Below are 22,304 nucleotides of genomic sequence, written 5' to 3'. Positions count from 1 at the left end.
TTCGAAAGAGAAAAATCAATTTTTTTCCAAGGGGTGTTTCACCCCTTAAAAATGCGTATGGGCACGTATAAAAGAATACGTGTCGCTTATTTTTGTCTGGAGGATAATATACTAAAAGCTCATTAAAATCGGAGGGGGACAGTTGAGTCCCTTTCCTTGTTAGTATTTATTCTTTCTTTATATGAACTATATCATTTTTTGATTCCTCGAAATTAATTAGTGTCTTTTAATCAACTTTTTAAATAATTGAAATAGATCTTACAAATTCATTATCAGTGTCAGTAACTGTAAAATTTTTGGCGATCAACTTCGGAGAGTTAAATATCTAATAAAACTAACTATAGTAATATAAAATCAATGTTATAATTTCATACTCGACAATGTAACTATTACGTAATACACGTGTTATATTATTTACAATAATTTACATTGTTGAGTGCAAAATTCATTGATATTGTATTACTTTCACTTGGTGTTTACTTGGTGTTTACTGCATGAACACGCATCGATTCAAATTTCTTAGCCTATAACACAAAGATTTAAAATTCCATATTGTAAACTGTCATCTCCATACGTATATACAAAATGTATAAATCGTGTTGCTCAGTGGAGATATCCAGCATAGTTGTCGTGTGTTCACTACTCGTTTTCATCGCGAGGACATCGAGCGACGTGTGCACTTAATTATAGCCGGCGCGGTAGCGCCGGAACTAAGTGTTCCGATTTAACTCCTTATCGCTCGCATTAATCTGCGATCCATTGGAGCGCTATTGAGAGCAATCGTTCTCGCGTATCTATTTGTTTCAATACGGAGGAACGCGGCTGCCTGGCCGCTGCAAAAGGAGTGGTCAATGTTCTTTTTCTGCCATGGAGCTGGAGGTGCAGGTCGGCAGATTTTATCGCACAGGACATTCCTGTGCGCGGTACGTCTGTCTGTCCATCTGTCCTTAACTTTGTTTTATATTTCATTTTCCGCGATATATACGCGGTGTATGCACCGGCAAGACTGTCAGTGCGAGGTCACTTACGAATCCATATTCGTATTTTTCGTCTCTTATAATTATGTTTATTAATAATATTTCGATAAATTTTGCCATATTTCTATTTTCACCAAGAGATTTCTTCGAGATAAAATAAATTCTAATTATATAATGACAGTAGATATTCAATTAAATAAATAGAATTGTTAAAATTGTTGACATTTATTTATACACATTTAAGAATATCAAAATTTTTACATATTTTTACTAATTTTGACATAATATTCACATTAAGATATTTTTACATATCTTTATTCATATAATATTCCGTTCACACTTATATATATTTTTACTCTTACATAATATTATTTATATATATATTTTTATTTATTATATGTACATTTATACACATTTATTTTTATATATTTTTTACAAATTTTTACATAATATTCATATTAACAGATGTCTTTGCCGTAGACATTATGTCCATATTAACCCTTATGAAAGCTCCTTGAATGACAAACTGTGTGTGTACTTGTGAGTCTGAAACTTGGAAAATAAGGCAAATAATCTTTTTCAGTTAAAAGGTCTTGAGATCTCATCAGGATTGAGTTATACCAATTTTAATCGGACTAATCGCAATCAAAAGCTCGTACTTTGAATATACAATAAAATTGTCATTACACTTTTGTATTACGACTTTAGTTTCTGAAATATTTTAACTGAAATAAATTTTGACAAGAGAATTCTGGATAAGCTTGGTAGCGGCGCGACATTTGTTTATGTAGTGACACTCGTGTCAAATAGTCCATTCGATCGATCTTTTTTCTTATATACATACTTGGCGTCGTGCCGCTACCGCACTTGATTACATTGATTTATGTCGTATTACTCACTAAATTACGCATTAAAAGTATGGTTTTTATCCTTAAAAACAGTTATTTACTTATGGTTTTACTTACGTTTTTCTATAATTAAACAAATAATTAATTTTCTTTAAGATTGATTTTTATTTAATACTCAGAAAATTGTATTATAAGGTTACGCGCACATTTCACTTTACCCACATAACATTATCTATCACGTGCTTCATGCTATCTACGCAAAATACGCATACACGGCTGGCTCCTCTGTACAGAGGAATGATATACTCGTGTAACGTATGCCGTATGATGAAAAGGTTAATAATAGTGATTATAATATAATAGGGATGTAAAAACAGTCGAAATGATCGTTTACGTTAAAAAAAATCAGGTAACTATTTCCGAGTTAATAAAATACAGGTGTTAAGCATCTTTAAAACTGTGAAGAATTTATTGCGAAAAATATCACCTCACTTGGGACTTAAAAAATGTGGAACTTCCTGTATTTCTGTAACGAGCGTCTTCCATGAGAGAAATACATTATATAAATAATATCATTTGCGCGCGCGCGCGCAAAATCGGATTGATTTTCAAACAAAACTAGTTTTGCAAATGGACGATTGTCTTATAGCGTTTTCGAATACAGTGGGTTTGAACCCGACCCAGTTCGGTTAACCCATGTTTGACCCGAAAGTATCATGACCTCGTCTAATTAGAAATCAAAGTAAAACATATGACGTCATCGATCCAACCCGGGTTAGATTAGGTTAAAACCCACTTCACTCGAAAACGCTATTACATGCCGTAAGATGAAGACGTATAGGGAACATCGGCGGATGGAAGCATTGTCAAAAACGGAAGCCAGAGTGCGAGCGGAAAACATAATAATCCGAACGCCCGGGTTGAGTTAATGATGATTACCAGGCACTCAGCTTCGCCCGAATTAATTTAATGGTGCTATGCTCGTTGTCCTGCTACGCACGGTAGATCAGCATGCGAGTCCGAAATGCCGCCGTTCATTAGGCCTTCGTGCCGCTGTCCAATTCGAGCCGCGATGCGTTGAGGCGATGAGCGAAGCGTTCCTCCTCGCTTGCCTTTGGCGCGTGCACTATGCGACATCGCTTATCATAGACATAGACTATCGTGGATATATATAAGATTTAACTTTACTTCTAAATGGAGTAATAATGAGAAAAATGTGATAATTTCTTTAGAAATGTTTTTAGATTTTTCAAACTATATTTTATCTGATGTCTTTGATATATTCTTAAAAAAAAGGAATCTTTATATCGTTAAGATCAAAGATTATCGCAGATTAATACTTATTGTTACTACTTTTATTCCATGAAGTATATTATAGGAAATGTCACTGATATTTGAACAATGTTATAAAGAAGACGGGTCACATTCTATCGTATTATATTTCATATTACTGATTCGGAATTAAAGCGAATAAGCAAACTGCATCAATGTGCTCACTCGATCCGGCTTGTTTCTAGCATTCTCTCGGCGAAGCAACGGAACGATAAGCGTCGTTGAAGCTGGGCGATAACGTGGAATCGCCGAGCGGTAAAGTACGTTGCTGAGTTGCCCGGCTCAAACTTTTCCAGCGTCGTAAGAATTCCGCCACCTTCGGGCGGCCTGGCAAAAGTTTTCGGCGGCTAAATCCCCGCGGGTATCACGCGCGCGCGTGTATGTGTGTGAAGAAGAGAGTAAAAAGAAGAGTAGAGGGATCGCCACACTGTCCTGCAACCACCGCCTTTGCCACCCTGTCATTCCTCCGTAAGGAACCATCGCTACTAACACATCTCCGATAACATGAACGCTGTGGCACATGGGGCATGCTATCGCTACGAAATTCGAATGAGGAATATCGATATCGGTGTCGAAGAATAATGGAATTTAGATTAAACAGGAAATCAGAAAATATGTATAAGACAAGGAGATATGTGGAACAATTGGAAATTTTTAAATGATGAAAGGAATTTTAAGACTTTCTTCGAAAGAAGAAGAGATTAATTTTGAAGGGAGAATGAGGAAACTACGAATATATTTTAAGGGAAAAGTTGAATAAAGGTTTTAAACTATAATAATCAACCTTCGTATATCATCAACATAAAGTATAATTAATTTTAAACAAAAAACAGATCAAAACCCTTGTCTCTTGAAATTATCCACTGCCATGCGAGGTAATGTTAAATTGGATTCTTTTTGTTTAAAATTATAGTTTATATTAATAATACATAGATGTTAATTGCAGTTAAAGATAATATCTTTTATATATCACAATAATATATGCATGTACATATGACATGAGCACTGCATAACTATAACTGGTAGAAAATTGGACAATTACATTTTTAGTATTGATACAAAATCTCTTGTACAGAATTGACCCAGATATTGCTTAGTTGCTTTAACTAATTTTGCCCAGTTGCTACGTAGTATTTTTGTACTATAAAGAGAAATCAGTAGTACTAGATAGTAACTGGGTGCTCAGTCAAACTACACAAATTTCTATCAGGGTTACTATTCTAATGTATTGGAATAGTATTGTTTGTTTATCTCATGCAATTTTCTCACTTTCTTATGGCAGAAATGATGGAAAAATGATAGAAAATATATAAAACAGATACATATAAAAAGTATAGAAATATACACGTATAAAGATACGTACTTATTCGTAATGTCGCTAAGAACTAAAATCTCTATAATTCTTTATATAATATTTCTATGGATATTTACTTCAAAGAGGCGATAACCCGCAAATCTTTTGGCATTTTATATAATTCTATTATATAAATTTTTGTTTATATACATACTTTCGATCTTAAAAAAAAAAAAACGTAACGATTTTAGTAAATTAGTATAACTATTTAGTTAAATATAAATTCATATTTATCAAACAATTGGTTCTTCACCACAGTGTAATAATCCATTTTTCTCGACTTAGGTTACCATAAATCGCGCTCTTATAATTCGGCAAGCACATTTCGAGCACCGGCATGAACTTGTGATAATATCAGGCAATTTACGCCTGCCTATGTGTTTGTACTACCTCATTAATCTTTTTTTATCGCGCATTTCTAACAAGGACGTTGCGACTCCCCTCGAAAATTAATAATTCCCAAAAGCTAATTCCGCGGCGGCGAACCAAATTTCTGTGCGAGATTCCTGCAGGCTCTCTCTCCCGTCTCGCACCCTTTCGCTCTGCGATAAACCGAGATCTTCTGCGGATCGGTGTGCGTGAGCATATACGCGCGGACTTGGTGTCGACGCGCGCGCAAATGTGCGTGATCTCACGGCATTCACGTGAGAAAACTCCCTGGAGAAATAACCGAGTTGTATGTAATGCACGCTGAGGTATTGTAAGGGAGTGTAAAAGGCAAACCTGGTGGGGAAAGGAAGGGAAACGAGACGCAAAAGAGGATGAGGAAGAAGAAGAAGAAAAAGAAGAAAAGAAGTAGAAGAGGGCGTCTTCTACCTTGCAGGTGTAAAATGCGCGTCGCCTCTTTCCGCCCTCTCGAATTCTCCTGACGCTTCCTCTTCTCTTTCTTGCAACGATATGTATTTATTATTTTATTAGCGTCGAGCGCGGAAGCTATGAAAGACCGAAAGCCTGAACGGAAGGAAGAGGGCGTGAAGCACAAGTGTTAATCCTCTAGAGGCAACGAGCGTGCCTAATAACCCTTTCTCTTCGAACAACGATGAACGGACGAATAGTTTGACGAGAAACATTGGCAATTCAGTGATTATTATATCTTCAATTATATCTTAGTGAAAATAAAGATGGGAGCGTAAGTTAAATGTAAGGAGAGAGTAACAGAAACGTAAACGTTTCTAGCAGATAAAAATTGAAACAACGAAAGAAGCGCTTGCTTTATATGCTTCTGTTACTCTCTCCTTATATTTGACTTCTTATATTTGACGCTCTGATTTTTTATTTTTGCCAGAGTATATATTTTGATTTAACTTTTTATGTCGATAATAATGTTTAATATTGAAATATATATACATACATATTAGATACAAGTGTTAATTCTTTAAAAGATGCAATGGTCCTTTCACTTCGAATCACGAAAAGTTTAATTGAAAATGTTGGCAATTTGTTAATTATTATATATATTTTTTAAGTTATATATTTTAATTTTGATAATTTTTTACGTCGATAGTGATTTCTTATATTAATTGAAATTGTGTAGTACATAACTAGTAAAACGAAAATATATAAAATTATAGTGAAAATTATAAAAAAAATTACTTGTATATTTTATTTAAATGAGAGAAAAAAAATTGTTACATTAGCAATTATTCTCATACACAATAGAAGATATTCAAGTTAAAGTGCGGTGTGTATAATTACGTAAAGTTGTAATCAAATTAAAATTACTAAAAAAACAGTTTATAGATTTTATTTAAAAATAAAGGGATTTGTTGTTAGTAATTATTCTTTTATATAACAGAAGATATAAAATATTTTTTGTACACTTCTCAAAAACGTGTTTGCCGGTCAAGTAACGCTGCAGCGGTGATGTCTTACACTGCAAAGAAAAATCGATCCTACCATCAGTCGATAAAACTTTAGAAATCCGAAGATAATTATATAAATTTATTCATAAATTACAGGAACAGCAATTAGTATATGAAAAAAACGTACAAGAAATCATAATATTTAAAATATTTAAGTCATGCAAAATGCCAGCTGCAAATATAGAGAGCCAGCATATAAAAATATTTGCTATCACATTTATAAATTAATGACAGATGTATTATATTTTTTGATACTGTTGTTTTCCTAACTTTCTAAAAATAAGCGACGCGACGTTTCTCAACGTGTAATTTATATCTATCAAAATTGATTTCTCACAGCAGATGCCTGCAGCATTTATTTTATAATCATCCAACTCTCAGAAAGTTCAAATTTTTTTTATTTATGATAAATAAAAAGCTGATATCAACGGGATCGCAAATAGTCCGGTTAAAACTGGTTGCGGAAGTTCGAATGAAACATTTAAAATGTGATATGCCGTCGAGGGCGACGACCTGAGTCGTATTTCAGATTCGGCCGATCACCGGCGCCGGCTATGATGTATGCGCGCGCGTGTGAAACTTCCAAAGTTTATTAAATAATAAGTGAGTTAAGCTGACGCAGCGTTGTCCGTAGAAGCAGACATTTAAAGTGCTCGTTCGTGTCCACGTCCGTTCGTGCTAATTACCTAACCGTCGCACCGACCACCGGGTATCACGCCGGCGGACAGGCGGCGAATCTCCGTCTGTGAACGAACGGACGAAATTAACCGGCGCGATCATCACCGCGCGCGATGCGCGCCTCGATCGATATTATATATGTATTTGTCCGCGCGACTGACACAATTTCTGTCCTGCTGTCAGTTAACGGTACTATACCGCGAATTCGGTGTGCACTGCGACTCATCGATTTCGCTGATTGTCATTTTTATACGTTTTCGTAGATGAAATTATTTCCGATTGGCAACGAGTCATCGCGAAGGATTTAGACTATTTAGAGTATTCGCAATAATGACGAAATTGTGCTCGATAATTATATTGTAGTTTCACTCTCTAGTAGTACAATTCATTAGCGATACATTGCTCAAACGTTGGCATACATTGGGGACATATTGAATCAATATTGCGCCAATAAATTGTGATATTAAAGCCAACAATTCTGTTAATCTTAAAGGAGCCCCTTTGATGCACAATATTATTGTACAATTATTATACCGTTTGCGCCGGCTCACCACGATTCGACCACGACCGTTTTCGCTTGACGTTGTCGTAAGTGACCCACTTTTCATCACCAGTCACCATCCGCTTCAGAAATGGGTCGATTTTGTTGCGATTCAGCAGCGATTCGCAGATGGAAATTCGGTCCATGAGGTTTTTTTGTGTTAGCTCGTGTGGCACTCATACATCGAGCTTCTTTTTGTATCCAGCCTTATTCAAGTGGTTCCAAGCGGTTTTTTGTGCAATGTTTAGCTCCTGGGCAATCGAAACAGTGCTTACATGACGGACTCGACGATTTCCATTATTTTATCGACATTTTCGACAATTGGCTTTCCAGAGCGTGATGCGTCCTTGACATCAAAATTACCGGAACGGAATCGACGAAACCAGAATTGCGCGTGATTGGCTGTTACAGTATCAGGACCATAAACACTATTCACATTTTCAGCCGCCTGGCTTGCGTTTTCGCCTTTATCGAAGAAAAACTGTAAAATATGGCGTATTTTCTCTTTGCTGGTGTCCATCTTTGACGCGCACTCAAACAATACTGAGTCAAGCAATCACAAAACTGTCTGAGAAGTTTTTTTAGTACAAAATCTTATTTTTCTAACGCCATTTAGCGTAACCCGATCGCACTTATACAACGCGAGATACAGATTACTAGAGCCATCTATTGGAAAAATAATGGATTTCTTTTTACTACACCTATTTTGTACAATAATTGATGCCTTCTTTATATAATTTAAAAGAAATAGTCTGGAGACTCAATACAGCCTCCAGACAACTAATAATATTGTACAATAATAATATTGATCTAGGAGCTACTTTAAATGAATTTTATAAATAGACAATAATAAGATTGAAAGACCGCTAATGTTAAACATAATAATTTTAAATTAAGAAGCGCCATAACGGTCAGAACGTTAAGATGTTGAACTATTGTAATTTATAAATAGAGATCCTATAATAAGGATCTTTTTGAACTAGAGATCCTATAATATATATACTGTATAACAGTTTAGTGAATCAGTCTTTTGATTTGATCGTCACTTATGTCTTATATGATTTATTCGTATATTGCTTCGTACATTTTCAGAAAGTGAGGAAAAGAGAGAAAAAAATAGAAAAGATAGAAAAAAATAGATAACTATTTCTGCTAATTTTATTAAATATTTGCTAAACATTTATATTATAAAATCTCTAACTTCAACAAAATCATAACTCGGGAGAGATACAATGTCAAGATATTTAATGTTGTAAATTGAAAACAAATACAACATTTAATTAAGAATATGTCACTTATACAGTCTCTATAAAGTAAATTAAAATTGAAAATGTGTTTATATTTATACTTTACATTAAATATATATATGAAAGTTGGGTAAATAATATTATATTTTTATTAACGCATTTTTATTTACTTTATTTATTTTATTTATGGTATTAAAAATTAAATTATTTTAAATAACAATGTCAAACATCGTAATTTTCTTGTATAAATATTTTCAAGATAATTTATGTAAAGCTTCATTGCTAGGTAAAAATTAGTTATTCTGTAAATAAACAAATAAATAATTTTATTTATTTATAGAAAAACTAATCTCTCTCTACACCGCAATGAAATTTTACATAAATCTTAAAACTTGAATGACAAAATTGAGATTCATTGAGTGTCATTATTTCTTAATTACATTTTTTAATTACATTTAGAATACTTTTATTTTTTATACATACTTTTATCTTTTATAGAAATAATTTTTCCATTCAGATTTCTCAATCGGCGATAAATTTTTTGTATTATTTTAAAATGTAGTAATAATCTGTAATTTTTTCAATGTCTGAAAAATATATATATACTTAATACATTCTTAAGCTTTAATGGAGGTGAAGTCATTGGTTTTTACTGCAAAATGTTGAGTCGTTTATAAATTCACTTAAACTAACCATTCAAACATAATTTAATTAAAACCTTCTAATTATAATCGCTAATTATTACAGTTGCTAAATTACAAGAATGATGAAATTGTAGCGTATCATCACTTATTCCAGCTTCTTAAGGATGCCAAGTCAAAGATAGGCTATGCTCCTGCGGAATAATGGATGATGAACTTTGGAGCTTCCTTAGGGTCCAAAGACGGACGCGGATTAAATTTTCAAGGTGTCAACTGAGGTTGTTACATCCAGAGGTTGGTGCTGGCAATTTAACGAAGGTATTCAACCTCGACGCAACCTCGTCCAATGCGAGAACGCAAGAGAAATTATGATATTCATTTGCGTTATGCGAGTCCTATCGTTCTAAAATCCCGCATGATTGAAAAGGGCTCCATTGACTGTTTACGAATTAATTACAATTGACTAATTGCAATTTAAAGTATGCAGTCCCATTAATCGATTCGTTGTGTAATTCATTTACTCGTGAATTATTAATTATTTATCTCATTTCGAACTTTCAATAATTGATCGGCTAACGAAACAAGTAAAATCGCAATTATTTGTCTGGCTACTGTTATTAAAATAATATCCAGCTTAATTTGAGTAACGTTGATTGTATACATTATAAAGATATCAGAGCTATTAATAAAATACATATTACGTCTACCCCACTGAAATGTCCGTCCATAATTATCTTTTTCTACTTAAGTAATGTCTATAAAACTAAATAATCTATTACCTATTTCTATTGAAAATTTGATTTAGAATATAGAATGATTTAGAAAATTGTTAGAATATAATTTTTCTTCAGCAATAAATTTAAAAAAGGACTTCGCATTAATTATAAAATTGAGTCTCAATAAAATGAGTTAGTTTTCACGTGTAGTATAGATAGATTATATGGTGTAATGATAAAAAATGTCACACAAGAATCGATAATTTTTTACCTATGGTATATCAAAGATGTAAAATGCGTTCTATAAGCACCTTTGATACACATAGTTCAAAAACTATTCATCATTGAGTTTTGTCTAGAACATTTTGTGTTCACTACACTATAATCTACATAATACAGTATATGTGGAAACTTATTTCACTCAGTTTTCCATACAATTAGTGCGGAGTCTTTTCTTGGAAGATTTTTCATTTAGAGAAATAATCTGATATCGTACACAGATAAATCGGCGATGACCTAAGATATGATACTCGATCTCAACAAACAAAACTTGCGATCGTCCGACCTTAATCCGTTTTCGAGACGATTCTCTCTCATTGGAGATAAACATCTAAAATGAATTCAGGGGGTGGCAAAACGGTAAGTCGGAAGGGTAGTAGATGGCTAAATTAAGAGCACACAGGAAAGAAGGGAGAGGTAGCCTCGAGCAAAGCCCGAAACGAGAGAAACGAGTCGAACGCCCGTAATGCGAGGCGCTTAAAGTTGCAATGGGTCTCCAGAGTACAGAATGGGAGGGAGGTTACAGGGATGGGTGTAGGAAGCAGAGAAGGGTGAACGGGATCGAGTGACTGACTGACTGGAACCGAAAAGAGATGCGACTCGCCTAAGAGATTGGGATCTCTGCGAATCCGAGAATGTCCGCCGGGACAGAAAGCTCGAACTTGTCCACGACGGCCTCTTATCGTTGTTGGGTTCTCTCTCTCTCTCTCTCTCTCTCTCTCTCTCTCTCTCTCCCCTTCCTCCCCCTTTTTTCCTCATCGTGATAAGCAGCCTTCAGAAGTGCGGCTGCGAAGGGTTGAAACGACTCCGTTTTAATTCAAGACGATTCTAATACGCGAGTTTTGACTTTGTAAGATTATCCTCTTTGCGAAGTAGCTTTATTAGTTAGAACTGTTACTTTTGGCTGAGTTCGAAGGTTCGAAGCTTCGAAGTAAATTCGAATTTTCGAAGTTTATAACATTTTCGAAGTTTATAACGTTTTCGAAGCTTTGAAAAATACATTTATACGAATGGCAAATTTATTCAAGAAATGCTAAAATATTGTAAATAAAAAGAATTAATTAATATTATATCCATAAAAACTGTGGTATTCTTAAAAAATTTGGAAGTATTATAACCTGAATATTACATATTAATAATTAGTACATATTAATAATTAGACTCGATACACTTATAAGAAAAGATAATGCTCAATAAAACATTCCAATTAAAAAAATTAAAAAAGTAAAAATAAATTTATTCTAAATGAATGAATAAGAAATAATAAATTAATATGAATGTTTCGACTTAACTTATTGTAAATCTTCCTAATCATAAAACAATAATTTTAAGAACGGAAAATCGGATGATAGAATTGTAAAATCGATGAAAGTGATTAAAATATATAATAAATCGTATAATATGATAATATATTTAAGAAACCTGATAAATTACAATAAAATAAAAATAAACATAAGAAATACAAAGTCTAACAGCTATAATTTCTGAGAGGTCCAAAACAACTATATAAATATAATATAAATAAAATATGGGGGTCTAATATTTTTTTATGCTGTACAACATATCCAAAGCCCATCAAAAGCGAGGGACAGCTCCAACGGGTTCCTTATAAGTTTTTCTCAACATAAAACAAAATGAAGAACAGAAGGTTCTAATAGAATCATAAAATCAATAAAAGTGATTAAATTTACATATTTTTTTAATTTAACAATGTAATTATAACATTTAAACATTTCATTTCAGATTTTGTCGTATAATTTCGTGTACTTATTACAATACTATTATTATTATATTAAATTAATAATTTTGTGATTGTTCGAAGCTTCGAAGTTCGAATGTTGAAACTTCGAAGCAAATCACCAGCTCTATAATTATTACTTCTTCCATCGGCTTTATTACTTCTTTCAATCCTTTGCTAGTGTCGTATACACGTATGTACACCGAGTTTAAGGCGCGCGTTTCCAATAAATAATTTTATAATGATTTTATTAAATATTGATATATGTATAAGTAGGTACATATCAAAATTGAAAGTAAATTCGTTTGAATAACTATAAACTGAACTAAAGCAACAAGTGCTGCAAGAACTGATATGGCTCTCACATTTTGATATAACTAAATATACCTACTATACATATAAAGATTTCGTGCATGGTTTACTTTTGAAACTTTAAAGATCCGATAAATTACTTTTTTATGCAATTTTACATTCCTTGAAGCATCTAGCAACTGTTGTGAATAGGTCTCAATGAATCTTTACGGACTCTACTATCCTTGATAAAGTATTATTTTCATTTCAGATGTATAATAACAGAAGATGCCAAGAAGGGAAGGGAGAAAGAGGGCTAGAGAGCTAACTTGAAGGGTTAATTAAGTGTTAGCCCGTCCGACAAGCTCAGCTTGTGCATCTCTAAGTACAAACTACAACTGCCACACATACAAATGACAGCGTCTAGAAATTACCATTAAATCTAGTCTTTTCATACTGCATACAGCAGCGCTTGCTATATATTCCCTTTGTGTACCATGTGGACTTATTTCGATTTAAACCTCCGATGCAAAAGGAAGTGCTGTGAAGAGGAAAAAGATATAATAATGCGCGGCTATAGCAATTTGAGGAAATTATTTTAGAAGTAGCGCTTACATCTAATTTACCTTCAATTTTAGATGGTTCGCAAATTAACATATTATTTTGTATCGCCGATGTTAAACGTCGAAAATAAACAAATGCTATGTAAGGCTTCAGAAAATAGATGTATGCACTAACAGAAAAAAATAATGGTAGCAACTATGTGAAAGTAATAACTATACAAGTTTTATATGTAGAATTAATGTACCTACTCATAATATATTTATATATAAACTATTTTATAGTTATTGTAACCATAAAATAGTTTATTCAACTACACATCTTTTTGAACTCCTTAAGGTATAAAGGAAAACTGGTTATAAATTTAGCTCAATTTAATGCTCATTAAAAAAATTTTTTTTCTTGAAGTCGAATACCAGGTACATAGATTTTGTTGTTGAGGTCACTGACATGTAAATTGAAAGCTTCGCTTGTCTTAGTGCCGAGACACTATCGTGTCTCCAGAAACTAGAAAAGTAGAAATAATTAGATTTCAAATTGCATAAATCGTTTTTCAAGTGTATTGGAATAGTGTCGCATAACTGCATACGTGGATCCTTTTACGGGCACGTTCACAGTCAACGAGCTTTATCAAATGAAGTTTCCCGATGAGAGCCGCGACGCTTTAATCAGTTTCGAGGAAGCAAACGATCGCACGAATCCTGCGGCAAAATGAGCGCCGGTGCGTCAATAGGTCCTAAAACATTATTCGACGCGAGAGAGATAGATAGAGAGAACGCGCGCGCGTGTGTGTGTGTGAGTATGAGAGAGACGAAGCGAACCAGCCCTTTTGGTGGACGTATTGCAGAACGGAAGCTGGCAGCCTGGCACTAAAGGGACACATTTACGTCTTCCCAGGAGTGCGTTAGCTAGCTGGTTAGCCGTCGGCCAAGCTGACCGACCCCATCCCTCGTTGACGACCTCCCTTTTGCCAACACTGATGTTAACCAGGACCGGTCAACCTCGCCAGTTCGTTTCAAACTCAAGCTCGATTCCTCTGTCCATGCTAATCAAATAACCGCGTATATAAGTGTATGTCGAATTCGCGGAAACTCTGTTAGCCATTAGGAAAGCGGTAATCCTCCAATTATTGCGCAGTCATCGGGGAGCTCGGTGGTTGGGTGAGCCGGACATCGCAAAGTCTCGCGAGTTTCCGGAGAAGTAAGGGTCGGCATTTCCGTGAAATTTTTTCGCTAACGGATCGGACGATTCTCGATGATATTATAAGCTTGGCAGAAGACACTCCTATCTAGTAATGAAAAATATGTATAGGATGATGAAATTTTCACGCGCTATGCCTTTCAAAGTACATACATCGCATATTATTGTATGATTGAGTCACAAATTCGGACTATTATCATAATTTGCAAAGTAAAATGTTTAAACAGAATAAAAATTATTCTTGCATTAATTGCAATTATTCCAAGTTTCAATTTATTTTTACGTAAATTTTATAAGAGAAAAATTTAGAGAAGAGAAAGAGATAATATTTTAATCTGTTTTCTTCGTGAATGACAAAAAATATTGTAATTATTCAATGATGATCGCTTTTGAATTTAACAAAAAATCTATTTGCGTAGCGTGTCTATGGTCCTCACGGAGTTATCTACCGAGGACTAGTCTACCCATGCTGTGGAGCCAGCGAGAGATTAGTCAACTTAAGTCGGCTCAATCTCTCAGTCCCTTACCAAAGCTTTGGCAGTTACAAGGTAATCGAATTACAGAGAGCATATGTCGAATGCACGGAAGCCATTGTATGTATCTGTGACTCACGGGCCGAGAGAGAGAGAGAGAGAGAGAGAGAGAGAGAGAGAGAGAGAGAGAGAGAGATGAGAGATTGAGAGCATTATCTATTCGCCACTAAGCTGCAAGGAAACCCGATTTCTCCAGAATTTCGCATTAGCGCATTATTTACGTTTTGCATTGAAAAATACTCGCTCCCTTACCTCAAAAGTGATACACTTAAAAAAACGTGATTTTCAAATTATGACCATAAATGAGTCAGAGGTATCTAAACATTACCTTATTAATCATAAAAGTCGACTAATTTAACTTTATCAAAAATCGTCAAAACATTAAACTCAAAAGAGTAATTTTTAAAAAATCATCAAAATCGTTGCAATTCAAAAAGAAGTTTTATTTAAGGATTATAAAATAAATATGACAAAAAAAACATTTAATCTCATTCAGAATATAATTCTTTTTGCCGATATTATTTGATTAGTCAATAATTTTCTGTCAAGTTGAAATATTTTTCCCTTTTTCTGAGAAATTTATCTAATTTTTTTAGTTATACGTCACTTTTGAAGTAGGTAAACAAGCGATATGTAACATGAAATAAGAAATGAAGGATTTAATAAACATTTCCAGTGATTTGAGAGGAAATTAAATTCGTCTTGATTTTCTCAAATCATTACAAAATGGGTCAAGCCATCGCTGCTCCAAAGCTTTCAACCTTGCTTGAAATATTCGCAAAGAGAATTGAATACAGTGAAAACACTTCGACCTAAATGCATCGAAGTTGTTTCGAAGCAACTCTTGGGCCCTTCGAGCATAAAAGCGATGGTTCCCCTCTGAGGTCAATTTTACTTTATACTTATCCCTTCAACGTCGAAGTCGAAGCGAAAACCTTTCTCTGTTCGAAATACTCTTCGAACGCCATAATTCAAAGTTTCTCGTAAAGTCTTCTTAAATTAAAGAGATTTCCGTCTCTAACCTACCATGCCATTTGAGGACTTTATCCACAAATTTCCTGCCAGTCAAATGAGCAATCTCTAATGCAAAGAGTAACAATCCCTTTTTACTACATGGTAGGGCGCCTGTTAGAATCTAAAGATCATTGACTCGTCTTTATACGGATCTAGACGATTTTAATCGTTTTAAAACGAAAAGATAATTAAAATTAGAAATTTCAATCAGGGTAAGTATCAAATTACAAGAATCTTGCTTATCAAATATGACACATTATGTATATGATTTATTTGAAACTTAACGAGTAAACATGACTTACCGCTGTCGAGGCTATTCTGATTTTCTAGATCCGGGCCTTGGACGGAAGTTGACCTGCCATCCTGCAAATAATCTGAAACATTAAACATGTTATGATTAGTACAGTCTAATTACATCCAATTTTCTTAATCAATTCAAATCATTAAAAATTACTGATTTACGTTTTCAAATCATTAAAAATTACTGATTTAAGGTTTCTGTTTCTTGTTACCAAATAGTGATGCTTATGTATTTTTAATTGCTGAAAAAATAATAGGTTAAAAAGTTTCATCATCACCAGATATTGAAAAATCAGACTTCATTTTTGAAAAAATTCTATAAATTCAAACAATATATAATTTTTTTTACTTTACGAAGTAAGATATATAAGAATTACTACTATTCAGATGTTGAGAAATAGCAACTTTGTAAATCACTTTTTAATATTAAATATAGCCGATAAATTTATTATTAAATCGCCTGTATTACCGACTAAATCATATAATCTCTCTCTCTTTGTATAATAAATACTTTTTTCTCTTTCACAGATTCGAAAATCCTTTTCCAGGATTAAAGTATACGCATTAATACATGTCTGTGAGGTGGAGTTTATGTTATTCGAGAACGACCAAAATTCTCGAAATTGATATATTTTTTCCATTTCTTATCTTAGTGTAACATGGCATCTCAAGTCGTGACAACATTTGCTTGATACGAAAGTTTTACAACTTGTACTTACGAAATAGTGATCCACAAACACGTAATTTGCACGAATAAATAACGTCGAGTTCTTAGAATTAGATTTAGACGCTTTATCGCGATGAATTTGTTATACAAAAATTGACACAAACGTACGACTGCGTGTATCATAGATTGCATGAGATATTGGTGTGAAAGTATATAAAGACATGTCGATGCGCTGGAAAAACAGCAACCTCTGGTGATTTCGTCGGAATTCTGGCTTCACTTTAGGATCCCTTTAAAATTGTATATAAGCAAAAAAAGGCTTTATAACATCACATTTATTTTTATACTGGAGTGATCAAATTGTCGAGACATTGCAGGTCGATAAAAATTTTCGAATTTACTGAACGGAATAAAAAATCCTTTTACAGGATTAAAATAGACGCAAAGTTTATAGTAAGTTAAAACTTACATTTTTTCAACTCGTAGAGCTATCACCTGAGGTAGATGTTTCCTTAATACACAAGTTTTATAGCTCGTATCATGGTGGAATTAATAACTGGTGAAGCACTCCCTTGGATGCGCAGTAGGAAAGTGAATTTGAGTAACGTTTAATTAGCTGTTCCAGTATAACCAGCGCTATTATACGCAGGAAAGTGTATATTAAGGAATATTTGATTGATTATTTTCAATATTGCTATCGCCATTATGCGCAATGTTTCACCTTATTGATTCCACCATGGCTCGTATGGACAAAACGATAGTGTAGCACCCAGCGTGTTACATGCACAAACAATACTGAGTTTATGAAACTAAGATTAAAAGCTTAAAAAGAAAGATTTATATTGATCTGTAAATTACGTGTATACATGTGCTTTCTAGCGAAAATTTAGAATGACAAAACAATAATTGTGTCTAGCAGTAAGTACTCGATATTGCAAGAGATGGCGTTGGAATATGTTAGATAAGAGCAGATGTATGCGTTTAAGTGAAACAGAATAATAATTAAGAAATAAATTAAAGGTGTCACTATTATCGATTTCTTTTTATTTGGAATTAAAAAAGTCTCTTCTCGACATCGATCTAGTCCAACCGTCACTTCAGCATCGCCTTAAAAATATTTAAATTTTGTTTGATTATATAATATATATGTTACGAATTTACGTTATTATATAAGAAATATTAAGCTTTTTAAAAATTAAAGAGTGATGGAGTTTTTCAAAAACGTATCCTTCTTTCAGTGTAAATAGACCTATAAGAAATACTTATTACTTTGTTAAAAAACAAAATGTTGATTAAAATTTGTTGTTTAGTGTTATTTACGGAAAACATGTCTCGAAGATTTGTCGAATTTTGAAAGCTTGCGGCGATTTCGCTATGAGAAGATTCACGTCTCTACAAAATTTACGTTTAAGAATTAAGATTTGGATTTGACGAAGATGTCTTCGCGGTTACATCAATCTCGTCGGGTTTCGTCTAGCTCGACGCCGAGATCCGCGCGTCTGTAACCCGCCAGGCTCTTAATAGGGATTCCGCATTGAAATTTCATGGGATTTGGGGCGATCGAGCGGAACGAGTTCGGAGGATACGCCGCGTGCGGCCTATGCCTGCGCCGCAGATGATGCCGCTTGCGCGCGGACGCGAATAATACAGGAAAGGGTGGAAAAGAGCGGTACGGCGTTGATCCCGCGGGAGTCATACCCCGGTGATATTGGCTCCCACAGCCCATTCCTGTGCATAGGAGACCTAGCCGCCTTGGACCAACATATCCACACGCGCGCGTGTACATCATACAAACACATATACGTATATGCGAGGAAGACCGGCCAAAATTCAAATTTCCCATCGGGATACGTGCGACTTTAAGCACAACTTGCGGGAAACAACTGCGGCGGCCAAAGCGCATCGGTTCGCATCGATAATCGAACTTTACGGCGTCTGCCTCGATACGATGGAAAAAATTACACCGCATGTCTTCATGACATTGGTAATATCGTATCGAGATGGCTCACCAACTGGGTCAACGTGGTTTATCACGTATTTTTATTAGTGCGCGCGCGCGCCACCCCCCCCTACACACACACACACACACACACACACACACACACACACACACACACACCGTTGATAAAATATCCGCGCATTTCATACATACTTTTCATATATGTATATATATCTCGGAAGATTTTTTATTTAGACTGTAATATCACATGAGCGACACAAATTGGTCGTAAGAGATTGAAATAAATTTTACAAAAAGAAGTTGTCCGATATCAATATATAAAATATCAATTAATCCTTTGAGAAAACCAGAATTTTCTAATACAATAACTTATTTGTAAGGAAGACTTTGTTTTCTAAGAATTTTTAGGATTGTTATATTTGATTCCGGCCTAAGAATTTTAAAACTCAAGTTTAAAAAAAAAATAATTTGATTATTATGAAATTCCGTTTTAGGTTCTTGCTATCACTGACTTTTGAATGTGTAACCTGAAAATGTCAAATTTCAAAAGGGTAGTAACTTCCAATAAAAAAGGATTTTTTAGTGTCACAGGGTTCAAAGTTTGAAAGTCAGTTTGGAAATCAATGTTTGTATCGTATTGATGAACTTCAAATAAAGCGAAACTAGAAATTTGACGTTTTACACACACACACACACATATATATATATCACGCTGATATTAACAGCTAAATCTCCTAAAGATACTCACGAGTCACAATCCTTGGTTAATTCCTCTTTCGTGCTGCTCCTACATTGCGAATAACTCACTGATAAGACGATACCGAGGAACCACGGCGGAATAAAACGTTAAGACCGCGGTGGAACGAAAAGCCGCGGCACTCAAGCTGCTGGAATTATCATCGCTCGTAAGTCACGGCGCGAACATTGCAGCTGCAACTGCGGCGCGGCGTGGGTGGCGCGAGCGAGCGCGGTTCGCGGCGCTTCGGGGACGAGATAACTCGTATAAATAACCCGGAAGTCCGCGGTGCACAATAGTCCCCCTTTTTTTACGAGTATGACTTTTGGGAGTTCCAAGGCTGTACGCTTGGGATGCCGCGTTGGTAATCAGTTCGTCGTTGTTACCGAAATGCACTGAGCGAACCAGAAAAAAGAGAGAAAGAGAGGAAAAAAGAGGTCTTCCATCCTCTCTCTTCCTCCCCCCTCTTTTTCTCTCTTTTTCTCTTTACATTTCTTTCTTTGCAGTTTTAAAAGCAAATTCCGTAATCATCTGTTGTCGGTAATCATTATTAACTCACATAGCTAAGTACACGAAAAAAAAGATCAGTTGCAGCAATAACAAGAATTTGTGTATAATAGCTAAATTTTAGTTGTAATGTATATGACGTATATGAATACCTAAAATTTTAATAGAGCAGTTAATTTTAATTAGATGTTATAGACAAAAGTCATAAAAATTTAGCTACGGCCAAACACTTTTTAATGAACGCGTTATGCCTATTGCACACTGAACGCGATGAGCGATGAACGACGAATGATATCCAATGAGAGCTCTATTTTACATCGTCACGTGAGAAAAAACAGGGCTTTCATTGGATATCGTCGCTCATCACTCATCGCGCTCAGTGAGCAGTAGACATTACAACGATTAATAGGCATAGGCGTTCATTATGATAGACATTAGGTGTTTCTAACATTTTAGATACTATTTTATATTAACACATTTTAGCACATATAAACTTCCCAGAATGTTCATATTACTGAATTAATTTTTATATAAATAAAAAATTGCATTATCAAAGATATCTTATTTACTTTCATTATGGAAACTATTTTGGGAACTCGCTTTCAAGAAATCTTTCATTACATGTGAGTGAAAAGTCTTATAATATTGCGTCTTTTATTCCATTCTGTATGGGTTTTATTTAAATACGAGAAAATTAACTTCGTCCTGTTCCATCTATTGGTGGTGTCGTATATTACTCACGGATAAGTGACTTTAGTGAAAAGTTTAATTTAAACATGTTTTTGTATTTTTGTTGCGCTAGATACATTTGTGTCTAGAGAAGCAAATTTTCAATTTATAATCTATATGATCTGTAGCATTGACACATAGCAAACAAGGAGATACATTTTGTTAAAACAAACTGATATAATAACGCAACAGTGGCAAATCCTTTTGCTGCAGCAGTAAATATACTTTCAGCAAACTGTGATTATAACGATCTGTAAGTATACTGTAAGTATAACGATCTATTCAATTTATCTGTCCATTCATATATGCATAGGAACTTTTATAATGTGCGTCCATCGCACACTCTTTTACACACACAAATACACATACATACTCATTTTTCTTTTTTTTAAATCTTATTTCACATTATATATTATATTATATTTTTTCTTTATTTTTTTGTTTTTGCATCTCATGTTATAATTGTAGCAACTATACTGCTCTTTTTTATAATAAGATTTATATGCTTTAGGAGGCGTAGTCCCAGAGCACCTAATAAATGAAAATTCTGATTTTGATTTTTCCCCTCCCTCTCTTTCTTTCTGTCTGCTTCTCTTCATTCACTTTTCTAGGCACACAATCGCGAATTTTTGCAGAGTTCTAGATTGTTCATCGAATATTTAATTCGCGCCGCGAACCGCACGGGAAACTGTGCCGGGTTCTCCCGTTTTCCAAAATCGTTCCGGTATCACCGTCATCCGATACCTAAATCGAACTATTACGTCTGGTATATCGTGCTGCTAAAATGTTATCGAGTGACACACGCGTGTTGCGAACGTAAAATCGTAATATTCTTGTATCATTGCTGCGCGAGCATTTCAGTTGGCGCGCGGGTGTACAGGACACAACAAATAAATTTGCCAATTAAAAAACGAATTCGCCGTGTGACGACGTGACTCGACGCGGCAGCACGAAATATAAAATAAAAATTTCAGGCGGGGGATATAAAAGTTTTTTTTATGGAAAAACAAACTCTCCGCGAGACTCTGCTCTACCTGAAACGGGACACGGGAAATTGGGAAAAAAAAATACACGGGGATTTTCCTTCGTGAGAAATAATCATTGTCGTTCTCTTTTTCGGGGGAAAAAAAAGGTGAAAATGTGAAAACGCAGTGTAGCTGCACGCTAATTTCCAGATTGTTACGTATTTATTATTTTATTATCCTTAGATGCAAAATTAATCCCGCCGCTTTTATGTTTAAAGCAACATATGCATTTTTGACGAAAATTCTCGTTGTGCGGAAGCGTATATACGCATTGTTACGATACACCGACACTGCGTGGGATACAAAAATTCTTTTAACGCGGATAACGGACGTTTCAACGTGATTCTCTTCGCGGGAAGACAATAATTTAATTTACGACGCGACATACATTAAACGTACTGTCGCGTTGCGTCGGTCAGATATTACACGTAAATACTGGGGATCGATTGTGCACCGCGACGTCCAGCATCATTTTTCACGTACTCGCGCATGGTTTTCATCATTGTGTGCACGTGTATACGTATGTAGACATATATATGTATATGCGCGTACGTATATGAATTTTGGG

The 22,304-nt window shown here is 34.6% G+C and overlaps 1 protein-coding gene across 1 annotated transcript in view; it reads right to left on the bottom strand.

Annotated features, from left to right (window-relative positions):
* The window catches only part of L (zinc finger protein Lobe), a 130,603-nt gene that overhangs the window by 72,720 nt on the left and 35,579 nt on the right, over positions 1–22,304 (bottom strand). The window contains exon 4 of the mRNA XM_018457976.1: positions 16,115–16,186. Coding sequence (XP_018313478.1) covers positions 16,115–16,186 — 72 coding nt within the window. The remainder of the gene's footprint in view (positions 1–16,114; positions 16,187–22,304) is intronic.

This window comes from Mycetomoellerius zeteki, unplaced genomic scaffold, assembly GCF_001594055.1.
Source record: "Mycetomoellerius zeteki isolate Tzet28-1 unplaced genomic scaffold, Tzet1.0 scaffold114, whole genome shotgun sequence".
Taxonomy (NCBI): Eukaryota; Metazoa; Arthropoda; class Insecta; order Hymenoptera; family Formicidae; genus Mycetomoellerius; species Mycetomoellerius zeteki.
Note: the sequence above shows the minus strand (reverse complement) of the source record. Positions and strands in the feature narration are given on the sequence as shown.